Below are 22,587 nucleotides of genomic sequence, written 5' to 3'. Positions count from 1 at the left end.
AAGTGAACTGGAAAGTCAATTATGGTTTAGAGAGTTTTGGAAACCAATCACAACCAACGCTGAGGAGAACTTGAAGTGTTTCACTCGGGTCTTTTGTCACCCTCTTTAGTGAGGACTTTGAGGTCATTCTGAATGTGCAGTGTGCTTCACATTTAAAGCTGCGGCTCATTAAAACTAAAAGCTAAGAAGCTTTGAAATGCAAAAGTGTCTGTTTGATATGCTAATAACGAACCACTTAATTATATCCAATACAACTCTACAATAAAAATCACAGACGCATACAAAATATTTCAATCTGTTTACAATTACAGCAAAGAGAAAATAAAATAATTAGGGCTATCGAAGTTAACATATTTTTAAACATGTTCGACACCGTTGATATTCATGCAGCTAAACGCTTCCTAAACCCTTGGAATAGTCAGAATCTAAGCAGGACAGTTAAATAGAAAAAAATGACTAATATAATTGATTAATATAATTAAGAGCTAATTCATTTTTAATTGTTCCAAATTAGATGATTAACAACAGTGAAGCCGTTTGCATTCTCAATGTGGCAGGACTAAATTATACTACTGTACTACTGATATTATTTAAGATAAACTGGTATGAAATAGAAAGCACCAACTAAGGGCTGCTGCAATGTCAAAGGACATGTCTGCATCATATTTTGTTGTCTCTCATTAAACAAGGAGCTAAATGCATTGAAAATGAATAGACATTTTGAAAGAAATGAGATAATGTTATCATAAAATGAACACATTTAATGATGTCCCCTTATCATCCTTCTGTTCTGTTAGGAATTCTCTTCTGAGCAACTCAAGCCTGACGTCCCCTCAAAATGCAAAGTATGTTTGACATGATTTAATTGTATGTCAAAATAACATAATGTCTCTTAATTTGGTTTATGGTTGCTTGGTTTTTAATCATATCATTAATTTGATTACATTTTTAAATCAACTGGCATGTCCCAAGTCCCATGTACAGTATATATGTTTTTTTTCTGTAGAAATCATGAAAAAAATGACCATTATTTGTAACTTTTAACATCTGGAATGATCAACAAACATTACCAGCTGTTTTTAACTCTCCTGTTATACAGCATCACAAACAGGTTGACATCACGGTGAATCTTGGTGCGTTATCAACAAACAACAGGGAGACCGGCGAGCACAGTCAAAGACGTTTAGACGACAGAGAAATATGAGAGAGATGTAGAGAAACAGTAAAATGAAGAACTAACAGGAACAGCTACCAACCGCGTATTTTCTGTCCTTCCAATCACATAGAAACACGGTTCGCCCAGCTTGGAGTTGGTCATACAGAGAGAGAGACTGGAGAGCTCCACTAAAGGAGGAGAAGGAGGAGGAAGAGAAAGAGGGAAGGCCGAAAGAATGAAAATAAACCGTTACGCGGTAGAAGAGTTTCCCTCGTGGAAATTAGAAGTAAAAAAACGGTTCACAGAAAATAAAGACGATGAAAGATCAAAGAAGACGAAAATCAAAAGAAAACAACGAGATAAAAATAAGGATGAAGGACAAACCAAACGAGACGACCCAAAATCAAAAGTAAATTGTTAACGTAAAATAGTTTGTTAATGAAAGCGGATAAGTTATATTAAAAAAATATGAAATCAAAGAGAACAGAAAAAGTCCAAATAAGAAAGCAGAGAACAGCGGTTAGTAAGCTAACACATCAAGAGAAATACATTTTAGTAGCCAAAGACTGCTGACATATTTAATATCTGTACAGTGGCAGAGATAAAACAAACAGAAATTTGACTGGATGAGGCACATTTGAAGCCGTTAATATACAATCACTTTTAACCACGCAATTCATTAAACCCAGTCTACATCTACAAAGAAAATAAACTACATAACAGCACATGGTTAAACCACTATCGCATAAAACGTTGCGTGCCCTATGCCTTGTACCTAAAACATTACGTTATTTGATGTCTGATAACCCATAATAGCATTCATTATAACAAACTGACCCTAAAAGCATCGTGATTATGGCCATCTCGTGTTTTAGATGATGTATGATAATGTGATGTTCGGCTGATCTCTGACCTGTTGTCTTACCGTAGTCGGGGACGTATCCATTTCCTCTTTTGAACACGAGGTGTATCCTGCTTCCTCCGGTCCTGATCTTCTCCACAGCCTGACTGTGAGTCATTCCTGCTGTACTGTCCCCATTGATCTCCACCAACTGATCACTCACCTACAACACACACACAGTAACCACAGAAATCAGCCACAGCTGTCGTACTCATGTGGTTTTTATACAGGGAACAAACAATATTATATCGATAGCAGCACAGCGTTGCGTTTTACTTACTGTTAGTAGAAGGTCTAAAGTGGACTATCGAAATAAAGGGTTACCAAATATATATACTGTATAGCACTCCCAAAAAAGCAACATTTTGCAGCCTCCAAGACACCTGCTAACATAGCTATCTATAAGAGGATGTCCTCTTGACTTTTATTGTTCCTGAGCTAACTATAATTACTACAAACCCTAACCTAAAAACTCTCCATTTCATAATTTAGCCCCTTTACATTCGTCTAAAAGTGTTACTTCCAGAAGTGTTTGTAAAAGTTGGTCCCCAAAAGTGCATGTAGATCACGGCCTCAAGCGCGCACCTGTATTTTGTGGCTGCGTGAGGCCGGTCCTCCCTCCATCAGTCCCAGCACATAGAGACCCATGTTATATTCACTGCCTCCTCTCAGACTGAAGCCGAATCCAGTGGGTCCTCTCTCCAGCTCCACACTGTAGTACCGCGTGGCGTCCTGGTTTTTTTGTTTCAGAGTGGGGGAAAAAGAAAAGAGGAAAAGAGTTATCTATTATTTTGCCAGGAACCTTATGTATAGGCATTGTAGAGTGAAGGTGTTTCTCACCTTTGGCTTTGACCTGTGAGCTTTCCTGTTCTTATAATCAGTGTCATTTTCTGCTCGCTCTGAGGAATCTGATGAGAGAAACAATCATTTTCATATTTAAAGACACTAAACAGCATGGTGACTGTTATAAAAATCTTTTACAAGCTTCCAAAACAGATAATTTTAGTTATCAAAAATGGAGGATGTTGGGAAAATTATATTGTATTCAACATTGGCCTAATCAGACCAAAAAAAAAAAAAAAAAGCAAACACTGCAAATTTTTAATAAAATAGTAATATTCCTTGCATAAACAATGAAACTAAACAGGGATATTATGTAGACAGATACCTTTTTAGTTATTTTTATTCTAGTCAAAAAAAACCAAAAAACACTTTTGCTAATTAACTCTTCATATGCTGTCAAAAAAAAAAAAAAAGACGTGGTTTTGTTATAATGCCATATATTGCCCATTTTATAGAATGTATATATATATATATATATATATATATATATATATAATACTATTTCTATGCTAAGTCAAAGCAGCTCAGGTGTGTGTAATAACCCACTTACGAGCACTGGCGCGAGGTACGATGGTCAAGCGGAGTGTGTTTCCAGCTCTCCTCAGGATCTGCGCCAGCTCCCTGTGAGGTAAATTCACCACCGACCTCCCGTCCACCGCCTCCAGACGATCTCCAGGCCTGATCTGACCGCTGCGTGCTGCCGGGCTGCCTCTGCGTACCGTCACAAACCTGTGAGGCAGCAGAGACGCAGCTGCAGAACAGAGACAAATGGCATACACTTAACATGCTTAGTGTTGATTGTACAAAAACGTGCCACAGCAATACCACAGTATACCGCGAAGCAAGAACTGTTGGTAGCATGTTGTTGTGCGTCGCTAAGGTACTGCTTGGTAGCTTTTAATCAGAAAGTCAATAATTGAATTGACTACAGAGACCGTCTCTGCATTTAATAAGAAATTGGTCACTTTCGTCATTATACATCCCTGTCATTATACATCCCTGTCATTATACTGTACAGTGCTTTGATGCAACCTGTGTTGTTAAAAGCGCTATATAAATAAAAATGATTGATTGATTGATAATTATAACTATCCTTTAGCTAAGTATATATAGATGGGCTAAAATAAAAAAGAAAGCGCAGAGAAATCACACCGAATCCTTTCCTTAAGCGTACAACGAACAGTTACCAAATACTTGCACAAAAAACACACAGGAATAAAGATGGATTATCCAAGGCAAAGCAGATAAAGAAACCTCTTTGGAGATTTCTCCCTCTGGAGAGGAGCGGAAGAGATGATGGATGGAGGGTGGAAAGAGTAAAGTGGGAGGGATTCAAACGGGACAGAGAGGGAAAGATTGCGAGAGAAAGATAGAGGGAAATTATTCATCAGTGTGAAGAAAAAAAGTTACTCTCTCTCTCTCTCTCTCTCTCTCTCTCTCGCTCAATGTCAACCTCGTTCCGGGGTGGCTTTTAAAGGCGTCTATCATTAATACATGGCTGAATCAGAGATTCTGTAGCTGCTGCAGATCTTCTCACCGAATGTCACCTACAGAAACCTGTGACGCAGCTCGCAGGCAGAATATCAATGCAGATTTAACACAAATCCTGACAGTCGTTAAAATCGCAGTCATCAGTCCATTAAAGGTGCTGATGTGATGTCAGGGATTACACGCAGATAAGAGATTACAGACAGAACGGGAGCTGAAACACAGAAATCAAATATACTGCAGAATTTTTTTTTTTTTTTAATGTCATTGTAACCATTTACTTGAAACGTCTTCATTAAGGTTTCTGAAAATCCGACTACCTTCCAATTCAAATAAAATGAATAGTATCAAATATTGAAATAAATACTATAAATATCTGATCAATACTGATTGCTATTAGCTGTTTTTATGTTTTAAGAGGCGAAGCATGGCTGTTATTATAGTGTTTTCGAAGCTTCTGCTTTACATGCTTTAAGTAAATTATGATAAAATATTAATGATTTCAGGTCATCGTGAAAAAGAGGACAATGTTGAAAAAATGAGCCTTGATTTTATCCACTTACAAAAAAGCTAAACAAAACGAAAACCAACACAATAAAGACCAGACAAAACAAAACAGAAACATCATCTTGTTTTGTTCTATTTCTACTTCTTTGTAATAGTCAATCAAAAAGTGAAACAACACATCTGGGGATTGAAACAAAACAGATTCAATCCTGCACAAGCAAAATAGCAGACAACATCAAAGCCAAACAAAACAAAATTGTTTCTATTTCTACTTTTTATAATAGCAATTTCAACAAAGAAAAAACACAAATGCCAGCAAACCTATGGGGAGCACTGAACGTAGCTACAAAAATATGTTCCTGGGATGCTTTACAGTATTGAATTATCCAATTAAAAAGTGTTTCCAACCTTGTAAGCTTTCTGAACGTATCCGAACAGATGCATTTATGCAGTTACCTTTGTAGTTTGCATTAATACTGAACCAGCTGTTGAGTTTAAACTTGAAGTTTCTTTAATCGGTTAGTAAGCGGTAATGTTCTGTGAACACACGGAGCAATGATAATCCAAAAGTCACGTGGAGACACTATAGGGAAATGACCTTGTGAGTCCACATCTTTGTCCCTGAAGTCAATCTGCCTGTCTCCATTAGTGCGCCATTGCGAGAACGGAACTTGTCCTGTGCCGACCTACTTAGAAACAAACTCACGCACACTCTGACGGAGAAACAAATGCTCACATGCCCACATACATCTCTCTTTCTTTCTCGTGGATGAACCTCTGCAAGCATTGTGTGGAGAAACAGAAATCTTCATTGGTGTTTAACGCTGACTCGATTTAGCTCAAACGGAAAAATTCATGCTAAACCTTTTGATTCCCCCCCCAAACTCCCGGCCTGAGGGGATATCATTCTGTAAGAACCAGCATTAGTGTCTCGGTTTAACACGACATTCAATTACTCGGCTGGGCTGATGCCAGTGTAAGATCTGCCTAGGAGGTGTTATGCATTACGGATTCTGCTCTTATTCAAAACACCATTTGACTGAGACCATAATCTTAATGACAATCCAAGTGCCTTTTGACTTTTAATGTTGCCTGATTAACAGTCTGGATTTCATGTTTAGTGTCCACGTTCTACACATTATGATGTTACTCGAGATTTCACACACCAAACGCGGTTGTAATTTCATCTTAATAGAAGGATAAATTTTCCATCCCCATTGTGCACTATACTTTTAAGGCTTGAATCAATTATATTGGTGATCATATATAGATTAATTGCCCTCGCGTTTATTAATAAGTCATTTCGATCGGGCTTTTTGGGGAATGGGGAGGCCTTTTAGAGGTTAAATATTCAGGCTGGTAAACCCAAAGGCTCAAGTCCCATAATGGGCAATATAAGTAAAGAAAAAAAGATAGTTCCCATCACAAATCTGCCCGTGAGTGAAGCACTTACTCCCGATTTCTCTGGAGATACTGTTCCTCTTACAAAAATCAAAGTCATTCTGGATCAGAAGGATGCAGCTCTTTATGTAGAGCCTATATACAGTATAATGCATTCATATTACATCTTACAATCACATATAACCAGTTACAATGCATTTAAACCAGTTAACCTCTTTAGTTATATTTCATTTAGAACGTTTGTGAGTCACATTAGGCTAAAATGTACCATCCCAAAATACTTCTAATTGGATTTATTCACAAATATATGTACACTGCCGTTTGAAATGTTGGGCTCAGAACATTTCTTTTATCAAGACATTGATCAAAGGTTACTGTAAATAGTTTTAACAAGATTTTAAATACACCATGGTTTATAAGATGGTGATAGTGAGGATGATATATATGATTTGTGTGTTTGTATTTACATCTTATTTTGCATATTTTTAACAGTATTCAAGTTCAGCACCGTATGGTTGAAATTGTTAAATTAACTTGCTTTATTCATGTCACTTTTTATGAAATAATTATATGAATATATTTCTAAATTAAAAGTATATATATATATATATATATATATATATATATATATATATATATATATATATATATATATATATATATATATATATATATATATATATTTTTTTTTATTTATTTATATTTTTTTTTTTTGTGGTAGAGCAAATATAATCTGTTCTGACCAGTCAGAAGAAAACATGTTTATTGTTGGATCTGTTATGTGACAAATCACTAAATTAATAAATAACAGAGAATAAAAGCCCTTTCAATATGAAAAGGTGTGAAGCCGAGAAAAACAGACGAGTGGAGTTACAAAATGAGTGGAGGACAGTCATAATCACGGCTGTCACTGAAAATCATTAGTTTTCACACAATGCCGCATCCAGTGTGAGTCACACGGATTCAGCCTCCGGAAACACTTGAGTGCTGAATGAGAGAGCTGACGTATGTGTGCGAGTGTGGATATAGGAGCAGAACGCATTTACATTTGTTCTGAACTGTTGCTAAGACAATGCACGTGAATTATTAACAACCTTTAACCTTTTAAAACTTTTTCTCTTTCAACTGTTTATCCTCTTCTTTCTTACGGCACACACTCTTGCCTTTCACTTTCCTTCTTTTCATCTCATGTCACCTGTCTTTTTTCTCTCATTTCTTTACATCTTCAATCCCTCCATCCCCCATCCTTCGCTACTCTTTCAGTTGAAGCAGCTGTTCTATTGAGTCATTATATAGGCCATCAGTCCCAGAAAACTCAACCTGCACGCAGAGCACAAAATCATTCAGCTATAAACAAACTTGCATTACAGTCAAAATGTACTTTTTGATGCCAATGCCAATGGTGAGTGAAACGGAAAGTTACCAACGATGAACGCTTCCTACCGGACGTTAAACTGTATTTTGTATTCTGCATTTACTCACCCTCAAGTTGTTCCAAACCCGTATGACTTTCTTTCTTCTTTTAAACACACAAGATATTTTGAAGCATATTGGTAACAAAAAGGAGGCAATAGCTCCAGGATCAAGTATTAGAATGTTCTCACCAAAAGTAATATTTCAAGCCATGTGACTCTTCATCAGACAAGAGCATACCATGGAAGTCAATGGCTACAGACAACTACTGGTTACCAACATTCTTTAAAATATCTTCTCTTGTGCTCAACAGAAGGAAGAAACTCACACAGGTTTGAAAGAACACGATGGTGACATTGTTTACATTATGGGTGAGCTATCCCTTTAAGTATCCATTTTCTTTGATAAAAACTATAACAATGTGAACAAATGTTCTGCACTCAAATAAAGCAAAACATCATATATCCTCGTAGATTAGGTTTGAAGTATTGCCGGCATATGCTTTCATACACTAATGCCGACAAATGGGCCACAATTTGATACACAGGCACATGCGATTAGTCTTGATATCCTTGAAAACACTGGACCACCTTCATACAGGCATGCAAGTTATGGAGTTAAGCTGGAACATGTGAACAGCACAAGATACTTCTTATTCACAGATCTGAGTATTAGTCCAGGCATGTTAGGCCATCTTTATATTAAAACATAACATGTTCAAGCCATTTTTAGCATATATACGTATGCATGATTTAGGAAAATGGAGCCAAAATATTAATTAATCTCTCTGTTCGATACAGAATTATGTCAGTCAAATGCTTGAATTGGCTGTAGGCATGAGACACAACCTTAACCCACAGCTTTGCATAAATTTAGACCAATTTATAAAATACACAAAATACTAATAAGATGAGAAAGAGCAATGTTTTAGACACAATGTAGTTGCAATATTAGCAGTTACTTTGTCAGTTATTGCTTACAGATTCAAAAGTAAATGAGTTGCCAAGCAAGACACAGTAGTGGTGTTTCAATCTATAGTGAATTAGTTTAAAAAAACAAAACAACTGAGCGAATGATTCAATGACTCATAAACAGTTACTTATTTACTTGAATGAACAAGCGATTCATTCACTCATAAAGACAGTCACTTGTCGCCATCTGCTGTCTAACTGCATGACCTCCTGAAAGTGTGACTGGAAAATAACCACTGCACAGGCTGACAGTGGTCTGTCTGAAACACAGACAAGCACAGTGATACAAACAGGGCGGCCTTTAAGTCAGATGATGAAAGATTCTAACATAGTAGCAGTCTTTGAACATCTTCATCTCAATAATAAAAGTGCTCCACAGCTGCTGAAATGCACTGGCTGGCACTGTAACACCGTTCACTTCAGAAGACCAGCGCTGCATACTAAAACACAAGAGAGAGACTGAGAGGGACGAGAGAAAGACATAAAGAGTGTCAGATGCTCATTATGAACCCATGTTGCATTGCAGCAGCAATTATCCCAGTGCCACCAACAGACTGGATCTAGCAATTTATATGTATAAGCTACGGCTGTGGAAATACTAACAACTATTAATAAATGATTAACAATGCTGTTGCAGATAACTACATATTTATGTTGGCATATCTGCCACTTTACTCAACATAAATATTGTTTGCCATAATTTGTACACATCATAAATGTCTACATAATTTGATGCATTTCAGTGAAATAAGACATTGAATACACACTGGAGCATTGAAAATCGAATCTCTCATGGCATGATGAACATGTTCATAACTTGTGAGAAACATACACAAAACATTTCTGACAGAGTCAGCAAACTTGGAACTGTAACCGACTGGAAAAAGGAAGTCTGTCGAAGAAATGCATTACTCATCAAATGCTTTTGGGGCAATAACTGCAAAACATAATTACAGATTACAAGCCTCAGAACTCAATTATCGCAATGATTGTCTAAAACGTTTTACTTTGTCAAAACTGAAGCAGATGTACGAATACGAGACAGGAATCTCACTTATCTTGCTGGTTAATTAATAGAAGATGTTCTGCAGATGTGCTATTGATTTAGCTACAATGCAGTACCGCTACACCTGAAGCAGAGAGTAGAAAACGCAGTGGGCTTTTCCCCTGTCACAATAATATGTTCATTAGTGTGTATTTTGTGGTCTAGTGCTGTCTGTTTCAGACCCACTTTAAGCCTTAAGAACAGATTTCTGACAACAAAAGCCAAGCAAACTAATTTTGACATAGAAAAACGTCACAAAGCAACCATAAAATCAAACAAATATATTGCTGTTGTGTAATTAGTTTCTATTCTTAAAGATCAGACTTTCACATGAACAAAATGCATACACATTACTTTGTTTTTCTGTTATAGCAGGGGTCTATCCTCTAATAAACTGCATGAATTATTCCTTAACATATGAACACATATCTATACCCACACATACATAAACACACTGCAGATATCCTCATGACGGGTAAAATGAACAGGCCATAGAGCCTATTAAATCGCACAATAATCATATAAAGTAAAGTACTACATATCTCTGCCATTAAAACATCTGCATCACTGCTAACATAAACTGGTTATCGCTTTAAGAAATAAGGGATGAAATCAAGAAAAATAAACACATATTTACGTTTAGAGTCCTTCACACTTTTCAAGGCAGACTGCAGTCTCTCCAGCATGGCTTGATGTGTGTGTGTGTGTATCGGTGTGTGTGTGTGTGTTTGGAGGCAGGGTCCCGATCCCGGATCACACTCCGCTTAAATCCCAACACATGTGAGAGCGATCACGCGGAAGGGTCATAATGAGAAAACGAATGGAGGGCATAAACAAACAAGCAAGCGAATGAAAACAAAACAGAAGGAGCCTGTCTCGCCGTGCGAGCGAATCGCTTTACTGTAACGGGTTCATTTTCCTTTGGCATCTGGAGTCGCTGAATGAGAGGGAGGGAGAGAGGGGGGTGGACGAGCACAGAAAAGGAGGGAATAAAGACAGAGAGATGGAGATAAGAGGAGGGGCGATAAGAGAGCGAACGAGACGAGTGATTTAATCCATGGACCACTGCAGAGCGGGGGGTGCCGATCGCCGAGAGAGAGAGAGAGAGAGAGAGAGACCTACATGCACGTATGTGTGTAATCTGACTTTGGCATTGCTGATGCATGCTGGTCATGCCAATAAAAAAAGCATTTGAGTGATTGAAATTAATGCTGTATCAGCGCGGTGCACACGGCAGCACTGGTGCACCGTGAGAATATGTAGTTCATGTAATAATACGGATATTAAAAAAAAAAAAAAAAAACGCATTTATCCTTATCCTTGCCCTATGCTTTTGTCTTTTCAAACCTTCCTGACTTCATCCTTCCTGTATAAGTAAATATATAGACTGCGATTGCCTAACTTCAAAACATAAAAGCATTAAAATGCACACACATACAGAAAAAATAAAAGAAAATAATTACAGAAAAAAATGCTATAGTAAAAACTTGTTAATTAGTTAATCATTAATTATTGTCACCTAAACACATATAACTGTAAATGATTTTACTACATCATCTAATATTTAAATCTGCTGCAAAATACTATTTTCTTTACTGTTTTCTTTATGCACAAAATGTATTCTTGTAGCTATGTAATATTACGTTTGAACCATTGTTAACATGGACTTTTTTAACAACGTCTTTAGTACATGTCTGTGTTTCCAGATTTCATCAGAGATATTTTAATTTGTGTTCTGAAGACTGAAGGTCTTTAAAAAACACGAGGCTGAGTAATTAGTCTGTAACATAAAGTTATTATATGGCTTTACAACACTTGAACTTGAGGGCCAGAGCAGACTACCTTTATGAAACCTTGTGGTACTTTTTTTGTCATACTGAAGCATGACTGTCCCAGTCCCCGTTCACTTACATTGTATAAAAATGTATGAAAAAGTAGCCAGGACTAAACACGAGAAACAAAGTAACTTATATCTTCAAAACATAACAGCAAGTGATGCTGAATTTCTATTTTAGGTGAACTGTCCCTTTAAGGGATCGACTGGCAGTGACACAACTAGGATAATCACTCTTATTGATTCATTGATCTTGTAACTCATGTTTTGCTTGCTGACATAATTCTCCCTCGTTTTATCGGTCTCCCGCTGTCTCCCTTGACATTTTTAAACACCATTTCTGATTTCCACATATCTCTACAGTCATCATACGGCGTGTTTTGATGGTATTTCATGCTCCTCTGCGCAACCGTACACACAAACGCACACCCAGGGTTTCATCAGACATCACAGGCTCAAGACGGGCAGATTAAGCCTTTAACATCCGATATGTACAGTGCACGTGTACGCACGACCAACAGACCGCAGCTCCGACCAAAACAATATAGTGCTAAAATATAATACAAGATGAATTTGAACTCTAATTGTAACTCAGAGGGTGCGTAAAACATCAAAACAGCACACACTCCTAAAAAAGATTACGAAAGTCACACAGAAGTGTAGCATCTGAGATATTGATATGCATGGAAACAGCTGTGACATTGGGGACAGGCACTTTTTTAGATGCTCAAGCTCTTAGTGATGCCATGGCCTCGATAAAAACCAAAGGAACACTGAGCAAAATGAGGTCATTGTGGGCTTAGGTAGGGGAGAGTGGGAGGGGGAAGGAGGGCTGTGTGTATCCGGGCCTCAGTGTTGGCAGGCCTCTGTCTCACTGTCAGTCAGTCAACCTAATACAGCTGCCACTGAATAGGCCCAATTATGCATATAACAGTCTACACACACTTCAAAGTCCCAATGAAATCAAACTCTTTCTTTTTTTTTTTTTTTACAAGTAGAATATTTGTAAGCTAGTGTCTCAAAACATTAAGCCTCTCACTTCTGACGATACAGATCTGCATGTTTTATGACAGCGTTCTGCACTAAAGCTTCTCATCAGATTTTCGGACCAGTTAAAAGCTTTCTAGGATCTGAAGCCTCCAACCTCTTACACTGTAAAAGACACCGAAACCATGGCTTAAGGATAGTTCTTCCAAAAAATAAAATGTATTACTCACCCTCTTGCTGTTCCAAACTCCAAGACTTTCGTTTCATTGTCGGAAAATTAAGATATTTTTGATGAATTTCGAGAGAATTTGGACCCAGACAGCAAGGATGCTTTACACAATTAAGGCTCAGAGGACATTGTTAAACAATATATGTGACGTGATAATTTTACAAAGCTATGACAATACTTTTTGTGCACAAAGAAAACAAAAATAATAACTTTATTCAACAATTAGTCCCCTCCACATCTCCATATAGGGCCATTATGAAGAGTATCACATACACAAACAACATATGCAACATATGCACAAGGATACGTTGATTATGTTGTTTATGCTTTAATGTCACATGGATTATTTTAACAATGTTCTAGCTACATTTTTGTAGTATGGTAATATCACTACTGTCTATGGAAGGGTCAGCGAGCTCTCAGAATTCATTAAAAATATCTTAATTTCTGTTCTGAAGATGAATTATTAATAATAATAATAGTGTATGATAGTGTAATAGAGTAATTAATGACAGAATAAAACATTTTGGGTGAACTATCCCTTTAAATCTTTTGCTTGTTCATACATTTATTTGTTATATACGGCAAATAGTGCACTATATAGGGGATGGGGACACATGAAATCATGATCATGGTTGTTGTCGTTGCAGGTTAGACTTAATAAAGTGATTAATTCCTACCTTCCGTGTTTAATATAAAACTCAGCGAATATGAAGCATATCTAGCAACAGGTTACTGCATGGCGTGGACGCATTACAAAAACTCACCTTTGACATTCTCCACATCCTGAGAGGCGATAACAAATCCAAAGCCTTCACCTGGCTTCCTCTTCAGCTCCACCTCATACCCCCTCAGTGCAGGGGGCTGTTCTTTCTCCTCCGTTTTCACTCTGGGACTGAGTACTGTCCCTCCTTCCTCTGAGCTCATCCAATCCCGTGGCTCTAGCGTGAGAGTGACAGGAACAGAATCCAGGAAGCTGGTGCTCTGGACCAATGAGGAGCGCACCAGCGCTGGAGAGGGCGGGGTTAGAGAGCTGCGTGATATTGGTATGGAGTCGGTGAGAGGGACTTCAGAGTCAGATGCGGAGCGAGGAGGAGGAGGAGTCAGTCGACGCACAGAATTAGGTGAATTGGAGAAATGCGAGGGGCCTACAAAGAAAGATTATTTTTTGATGAGCAGGGATGAAGAAGGGGTGACTTTACACAATTTACAAAATCGAGTTGCATGACAAGATTGAGCAAAACTTTATGATTGGCAATGCTAAATATACTAGCACTGGCTGATGAATTTGACTGTTTAATGTTATGGGTGTTTGCAAAAAAAGGCCATGAAATTATAGACAAATCATCTTGATGGGACACCACATTATTATTGAAGTAAACAAATAAATAAATAACATATGAAATATAAAATAAGGTAATACAATAAAACTAAACAAAATACAAATAAAGATTTACTTTTACTGTAAGTTTATTTCATCTATTGCAGATAAATATTTTAATTATTCATTATAAAATAAAATAAAAAAGAACACATTCTAACTAATATAACTCTAAATAATACAATTTAATTAAATTTAATTTGTAAATGAATAAAATAATTGCTTAGAGTCAAACATCAGGTCATAAGTTTACATTTTTATAAATCATCTGAAAGCTGAAAGCATGGTTTGTTATAATAGGAAAATATATCGAAAACCTGGAATCTGAAGTTGACAAAAATTTGAAATCTAGGGAAAATCGCTTTTAAAGTTATCCAAAATATTTCCAAAATATCTTCATGAAACATGGTCTTTACTTAATATCCTAATGATTTTTTGACATAAAAGAAAAATTTTGACCCATACAATGTGCTTTTGGTATTTCGACTTGTGGTCCAGGGTCACATATATCATCAAAATCATATATTTTCACTATAAAGTATAACATATAGCAAAATGTTTAATGCTATCTATTACTGGCCAATATTTATTCAAAATACAAATAAATCTGTGCATATGATGAGCGTGTCACCTAGTATGGTTTGAAAACGATCACATGATTTGCTTAATCAAATAATGCAGAATGTCTTGTACATCTCACATTTTAATAAATTCCTTCAAAAATCTATAGCTTATTTACAGGTATAAATAATGAAAATCCCCTATTTTAATGCTGACACTGCGTATTACGAAAAGGGTGAACACATAACTTACCCCCTCTGTAAACCAGCAGAATAACCTCCCCCTTTTTAGTGTGTTCTTGCAAAATCCTTTGGACCTTGAATCAAAGCACACCAGATAAACATACAACAACGATAAAAGCACGCCACAACAAAAATCTTAGGTGTCTTCATCTCTACCTGTGCAAAGCTGAGACTCTGTACATCAGCTCCGTTGATCTTCACAATGGCATCTCCAGGCTGCAGTCCGTTACACTGTCTGTGGTCCCAGACTTTCTTCACGATGGTCTGTCTTCCTCCGTGACCTCCTGCCGTGACACTGAACCCCATATTGCTGCCCCTCTCGCATTTAGCCAAAGCCACGGGGACTAACTCCCCGCTTCCCGCCATTCCTCCGACTCCGGCCCCGATCACGGCGCTCATGGCCCCGGGTGAAGGAATGCTGCTGTTCGGGCTGCCGCTGCTGGCGCTGGCTGTGCCGTTGAAGGTGAAGTAAGGCCCGTCCGAATGGGCGCTGCTGGGTGGGGTTAGCAGGGAATGCTGGGGTTTACGGAGATGAGAGTAGCGCCTTCCTCCTCCGGGGGAGAAAGAGACCGGGCCTGGACTTACTTCGGCGTGGGGCTGGGGCAGGCGAGATATGGGTGGTGGAGTATTCGAGGAAAGGTCGCTCTCAGAAGATTTGAAGGAGTGCAGGCGGAGAGGTGGCGGAGTGGACAGGGAGTTGTTGTTGTGGTTACGGATAAAGGAGGCCCTGTGAAGATAAAATAAGAGAGGAGGCCATGTGCTCAGGCAAAGAGTTGAGGAGGGATGGAATATAGCTTTACGTATTTATAATAGAAAATAGTTACATTTACAACTATGCATTGGTAATCAGATAATTTTTAAGTATTTAGTATGAACAGCACTGAAACACTCTTATAATGTGTGTCATATTTATACCAGCAGACAGTAAAACAATAAAAGTAATTGAGGACTTGATACACTTTGACCAATTCATCAAAAAAAAAAAAAAAAAAACAAGATTATAATTACAACATTTAAAACATGCCTTTAAAACATGTTTTATTTCAAATAAAACCAAAAACCGTTGGCTATAGTTAAACTATAGTAACCACAAATGGTTTTGATACACTTGTGGTGAAACCTGGTTACACAAACGGTCATCAATACACCAGAAAACAACGGTTTTACTACAATAAAAGCACGGCTAATGTTCATGAGGGAAGTTTTTCATGTGGTATTTTTTTTTTTAAAAAAAGGACTCTTTAGACATGAAAAAAATCACCCACGAATAGTAAAAGAAGTGTTTTATACACTCAGTAGGACCTTGAAGTTAATTTTGAGAAGTAGAAAGAGCTTTTACTAGTTTAAACCGTTGTGTCAACATTTAGCTTTATGCTAAGCTAAAATGTTATTTCTTGCTCTGACCTGCACCTTCTAGCAGACACTATTATATTTTAAGATGAAATCTGTCAAGGAAATCAATTTCACGTCATATCGACTAGAGTTTCAATATTTGCAGGCAAGTATTATATTTTTACTGAGAGTGTTTAAAAATGGATCAAAATTGAAAAGGCATTAATCGTGTTACAAAAAATTTAAATAAACGCTGTTCTCAATGGATCAAAAAAACTAAAGATTTTTACAAAAAATAGATGAACAAATGTTTTCAACAAAGATAATAGTAAGACATCACAGGGATAGATCACACTTTAAAATATACTGAAACAGTGGTTTAATTGCAATAATATTTCACATAGTTATTGTTTTTTTAAGCAAATAAATTCAGCCTTGCTGAGCATAAAAGGCTTTTAAAAGCAGTCAAAAATATGAAAGAAAATGAGGAAAACAAATAATGTTGCTTTTAAAAAACATTTAATGTTGCAATGCAAGGGATAATGCTAATAAGTATTAATAAGTTACATATCACAGCAAGTATTCTGTAAACGATCCCATATAAACGCTCTCACCTATGGGATCCAATCGCAGACACCACCTCGCTGTCGCTCTGGCTGGCCAGTTCTGCACTCTGTAACCTCCTGATGCTTCTGGCCGAGCGTGGCGGTCTCAGGAACCCATTTCCATACCCGTTAGAGTACTGGTATGATGATGGCTGTCTTGAAGGGGAAGCAAATGGAGACGAATTACCATTAGCATCCAAACTGAACCTCGAAGCCCGCGCTCGGAGATTCCTTGAGGATGCCCTCTCGAGATCAGCCCACATGGGCCCGTTGTGGCTGAGGTGGAGCTGAGCGTATGGGAGCGGAGCCTGGGGCTGGGGTTGGGTGGTGGTTGGTGGAGGTAGATGCAGTGACTGGTCTAGGGATGCCGTTAGCCTAGGATTGGGCATCTTCGGACAGCCGTCAGAGTTATACAGCATGGGGTAGCCTCTTCGGACAACAACGTCCACGGTGTGACCCACAGGAATGGCTTTTAACATTTCTACCACGTCTTTGTGAGAGAAGCCCAGCACACAGGTATCATTGATGTACACCAGAATGTCCGCTGGAGGAGGAAAGACATGAAAAGGGAATTTGTGAAACGGCATTGATTATAAAGGATAAAAGGATAAATAATCTTACTTTCAGGAATGTAAAACTAATTTTCATGCATTACTTTTTAAAGGTTTGGGGTCTTTTGAATAGTTTAGAAAACAATATTTTAAAGTATTCTTACAACTGGACATAATTTTAATAAAATAATAATAACAAAAAACGAAATAATTAATATTTTAATTGTGTAGAAACATAATTTATTCCTCTCTTTGGTGTCACACGATTATTCAATCCTAATATACTGATTTGCTGTTGATTTGTGATTCTTATCACAGATTCCCAAAAAATTCAATACACATTGATAATATTTTTCAGGTCTCTTTTATGAAGAGAAAGTTCAAAAGAACAGCATTTATTTAAAATATTAATATAAACATTTATATATATGTACACACACATCTATCTCTCTCTCTCTCTCTCTCTCTCTATATATATATATATATATATATATATATATATATATATATATATATATATATATATATATATATATATATACACAAACACACACACTACAGTTTAACTCTCTCTCTCTTTATATATATCTGAAACCCAGAAAAAATGTATGACACTAGGACTATTTTTCTAAAATATTTAAATGGCATGAATAGACATCAAAAGTTTCTTTTTTATCATTAATACATTTTTAGGTTTCAGATTGATTGCTTAAGGCTGATTCTCAACTATGATATAAAATATTTAACACATTTTTTGATATACAGCTTTGTTTTATGCAATATGTATGTACTAATTTCCCCAAACTTATTTTCCTATTAATCACAATTGCATCTATACACTGTGTTTAAGTAACATAATTAATATTCTGTTAGGACAGCATGTTGAAAAGACATGTCATAATGAGAGCCACAATTTTTATAATTTCCATAAAAATATTGATATAATTCAATTGTTATGTTTTCCAAAATGCACAACACACATGCTTTTAGTCCTGGTGTATACAGTGGACATGTATAAAATTACTTCATAACAGGAAGTCATATGTGGATTGAAATGCCTTTAACATTTTCCTGAGATGCTGCTTTATGACAAACAATTCGAACGAAAATGTAAAATTATCCACAAAATAAATGTAACATATTTTCTATATACAGTATCGCATGCAAAAAGCACTGATCTAAAAACGTACAGTGAAACTCAGAGGTGTGTACATTCATAAATGAGCAAAATCAATTCACTGATGCATGCAGGGGCATGTTAGTATGCAAGTCACAATAAAGTGAGGGAGAACGTGTTCATAATGTCACATTTTTCTTATAACCGTGCGTGTCGGCACACATAGCTGTGATAGCTGGATTACTCCGTGCAGGCCATTAGGATTAGAGGCAGATCTAGATACTCGTTCAACAGAATCACAAAATCACAACACTAATCCACGGTGGGACAGAAAGAGCAATATAGATAGAGAGAGAGAGAGAGAGGAGAGAGAGAGAGAGAGAGAGAGAGAGAGAGAGAGAGAGAGAGAGAGAGAGAGAGAGAGAGAGAGAGCAAGCAGCTGCCTATAGAAGAAACATAAATATTCCCTTGTTTGTAAGAAGAGTGGTGTACTGCAGTGGGCGGCTGCAGAGAGATGTGAGCTGTTACCTGTGTGAAGGGTGGAAGGTCCTCCGGGAGTGATGCTGTAGATCTGCAGGAACTCCCTCCGCCTGCTGCCTCCCACTATGTTGAATCGAAACCCTCGAACCCTTCACCAGACGAGTGTGAACGGAGAAGCCTTTCAGTTCACTCGGCTGGTCTGTAAACTCTGCCACTGCAAAGCAAGAACAAGAAGATGGTGACCGGCTTAAACCTGACAGGTTATCAGGAAAAATGAGCCAACCAAGAGTAAAGTAAAGAAGAAATGACTGGCATTACATAAGATGGATGGTAAAAGGTGAAGCAAAATATTGCATTTTTTTTCCAGAGAGGAGTCTAAATTCTGCCCCGGTAGCTCAAGCGGTTGCACATGATGCTAGCACTGCTAATATCACGGGACCAAATCCCAGGGAACACACAAACTGACAAAAATATATACCTTCAATGCACTGTAAGTTGCTTTGTAAGTCTTTAAGTGTCTGCCAAATGCATGAATGTGAAATGTCTGAAGGAAAAGAGAGGTAGAAGTACAGAGAAAGGTAAGCATATGCATGTCTGAGCACAAACTGTTCAAGCGTAACACGTTAAAGAGCAGAACGCATGCAGCACTATCAGAACTGGAAGGAAGCACAGAAAAAGAAAAACTACCACCTAAAGCAGGCATGGGATTTTTGAAGCTGCAATGACCATCTTGTCCTTAAAACTGAAAACGTCTACATTTATACTGCCCTCTTCAGCCAGCAATTATTCACTGCATCTTAGAAACTGACAGAAGAAAAGTACTATTTTGCATTTTGCAAACATCAAGATGAATGAATGCCATTTATTACATTTTATTAAATGTACAATATTTTATGGATTTATTAATAAATGTACAATACACTTTATGCCATCAAATAAATGAATTTACTAAACATGTAGGAAAATGTAGTAATTTCTTGTTTGTAATGACATGCCTTCCCTTATCGTGTAAATTATTAAACAAACATTAATACTGTACCATACAAGTTACAAATTTTATTTTCAGTGTAATTATCTGAAAATGATCTTATAAGCTTCAGTATTCATTCTGTGTAATTTCACAGAAAGAACAACCAGTACATTCTTTAAAATCACATTGTAGTCGCACAGTCACACTTCACACTGAACAAGCATGAGAAAAAAAGAGCATGCCAAATCCTCCACATGCAGATACTACTAAATTATACACAAATTATACACCTACCTTACAAACATTTTCATTACTTTCTTTTAGAAGGAAAAACATATACCTCATATGAAGCTTTATTTTTATTATTTTAAGCTTTAATCATTATTATTATTATTATTATTATTATTATTATTATTATTTTATATATTTAATGTCCCTTCAGACTGTACTGTGACAGTCCTACATATACTTTATAAACAGAAAAAGAAGTCTGGGGAGCAACCTCTTATAAATACCCCAATGTAGCTGCATAAGAAAAAAAATTGTGCATATGCTAAATGTTTATGGTGATTTACATTTAAAACCTTTGCATTATCTAAACCTTAATGCAAATGAGACAAAAGGCAATATGAAAGGCAACAATAGAGTAGAATAGAATAGAACAGAATCTTACATTCAGTCATGCAGATATTGTCTCTGCTGAGAGCTCGGCGATTAAGCCAAGTGGATGGCTTTAGATGATGGCTGCAGGACAGACACATAACACAAGATGTCAGTGTTGTCACATAGGAAAGTCATCTAAATCACCACTATAACTGACTGTAGGCAGGCTTTTACACGAGAACATACTTAAATAAAAATACATTTCTCTAGTGGGCTCTAATTATATACATTACATTGTTCTGCTGGAAAACCAGCCGAATAATAAAATGCAGCTAATCATACAATACTGGGTAGTTAGGATGTAATATAGGATAGCAAAAGTGTCTACTTTTAAATGGCAGGAGAAAATATTTCCATATCTCTTAAAGACAGATAAGTGGTCCATTCAGACTCTAGCATATAAATGTACTTGGTTGAAGATTGAGTGATATTCTCTTATTCTCAAAAACTAAGATCAAAACCATGATCAATAAAATATGATCCAGGCTTGAAAAGGAATTGATTCAATTTTAAGCAGTTGTGGTATGTTGGGTGTCACTTAAGAGCAAAACAAGTTTGGACCCCATTGACTTTCATTGTATGGACAAAAACAATACATATATTCTTCAAAATATTTCACCCTTTGCCTTTTTGAATGAACCATCCCTTAACATCTAAGATAAAAAAAAAGTGTTTCTGAAGCTAAATCAGCTGTGTTTTTAGGCTTAAAAACTTTTGGTTCAGGGAGTAACCCCCTATAAATCATTCATATAGACATGAATAATCTTCTTACTCTTTGTAATAGGCATTCCCTGAGTCGCTGTACATCATCTCCCAGTTTTCCGCCCCTGTCACCCGTGCTCCTCTACGGGGTCCGAGCCCATTCTCCAAGGCACTGCCGTCTCCTCCGCTTGAATGTCGTGATTGGCTGGGGGACGATGTGGGGGCGGGGTGACTGCTCGCCCCGGCCGAACCACCTGAAATGCCAATGAAGAGAAAACAAGGCCTGTGAAATGACACGGCTTACTGAAACACAAACACTATTCTGGCTGAAAGCTTCGATTTCAACATTCATTGAATTATTACTCCAAGTCATTCTCTTTTCTATTCAGTTCTAAATGGGTTCATTATTCCTATTGGATACATAAAAGCAAGAAAAACAGCTAAATGAAGCTATTATTGTGCATTGCCATTTTATAGGTTTCTATTTATACTTTGCCATTTACATTTTCATTTGATCACCCAAGTTTGTGTGTGTGTGTGTGTGTGTGTGTGTGTGTGTGTGTGTGTGTGTGTGTGTGTGTGTGTGTGTGTATGTGTGTGTGTGGTACAGGTGGACCAAATATTCCCAAAAGGACAGTAGAGCATTAAATGTTTGACCTTGTGGGGACTTTAAATTTGGTTTTAGGGTAGAATTAGGATAGAGTATATGTTGTTTTTTATATATATATATATATATATATATATATATATATTAATCTATATTTAAATCAGGCAATTTTTATGGGAGATCTGAGTAAGATCAGGTTGTGAAATATCATTTGTTACAAATCCTTAAAAACATTGAAGTGCCCCATTATGATTTTTTTTTTTTTTTTTGATAAAGGCCTTTTATGTGGTGTGTAACAGCTATAAGTGAATGAATGAAAACATCCTGAAAGATTTTAAACCTGAAAGCGCACCATATATAAAGTTATAATCTCAAAAGAAAGCGTTGACTCTAAATCATTGAAACAGGTAGTCTTTAAAAAGAATCTCAATGATGACTTCATCCTTTTAAAAAATTGTATATTGGCAGTATGACACTTGTTTGTGTTTTTGCATTGGTATGAATGAAAATGCAAAATTATTCTTTGCCACTAGGTGTCTTAAAATAGGGGTTTCCACGGTAACCCTGTACACAAAGCAGCACTGCTCACAAGGCATTAATG

General features: G+C 36.9%; 1 protein-coding gene across 1 annotated transcript in view; it reads right to left on the bottom strand.

Annotated features, from left to right (window-relative positions):
• The window catches only part of LOC122349946 (membrane-associated guanylate kinase, WW and PDZ domain-containing protein 1), a 61,859-nt gene that overhangs the window by 4,228 nt on the left and 35,044 nt on the right, over positions 1-22,587 (bottom strand). The window contains 13 exon segments of the mRNA XM_043246097.1: positions 2,082-2,220; positions 2,643-2,789; positions 2,898-2,965; positions 3,451-3,651; positions 13,543-13,923; positions 14,970-15,033; positions 15,116-15,686; positions 16,906-17,440; positions 19,093-19,190; positions 19,192-19,258; positions 19,523-19,588; positions 20,688-20,758; positions 21,450-21,633. Coding sequence (XP_043102032.1) covers positions 2,082-2,220; positions 2,643-2,789; positions 2,898-2,965; positions 3,451-3,651; positions 13,543-13,923; positions 14,970-15,033; positions 15,116-15,686; positions 16,906-17,440; positions 19,093-19,190; positions 19,192-19,258; positions 19,523-19,588; positions 20,688-20,758; positions 21,450-21,633 — 2,592 coding nt within the window.

This window comes from Puntigrus tetrazona, chromosome 8 (assembly GCF_018831695.1).
Source record: "Puntigrus tetrazona isolate hp1 chromosome 8, ASM1883169v1, whole genome shotgun sequence".
Lineage (NCBI taxonomy): Eukaryota > Metazoa > Chordata > Actinopteri > Cypriniformes > Cyprinidae > Puntigrus > Puntigrus tetrazona.
This window is presented reverse-complemented; position numbering and strand designations above follow the sequence as displayed.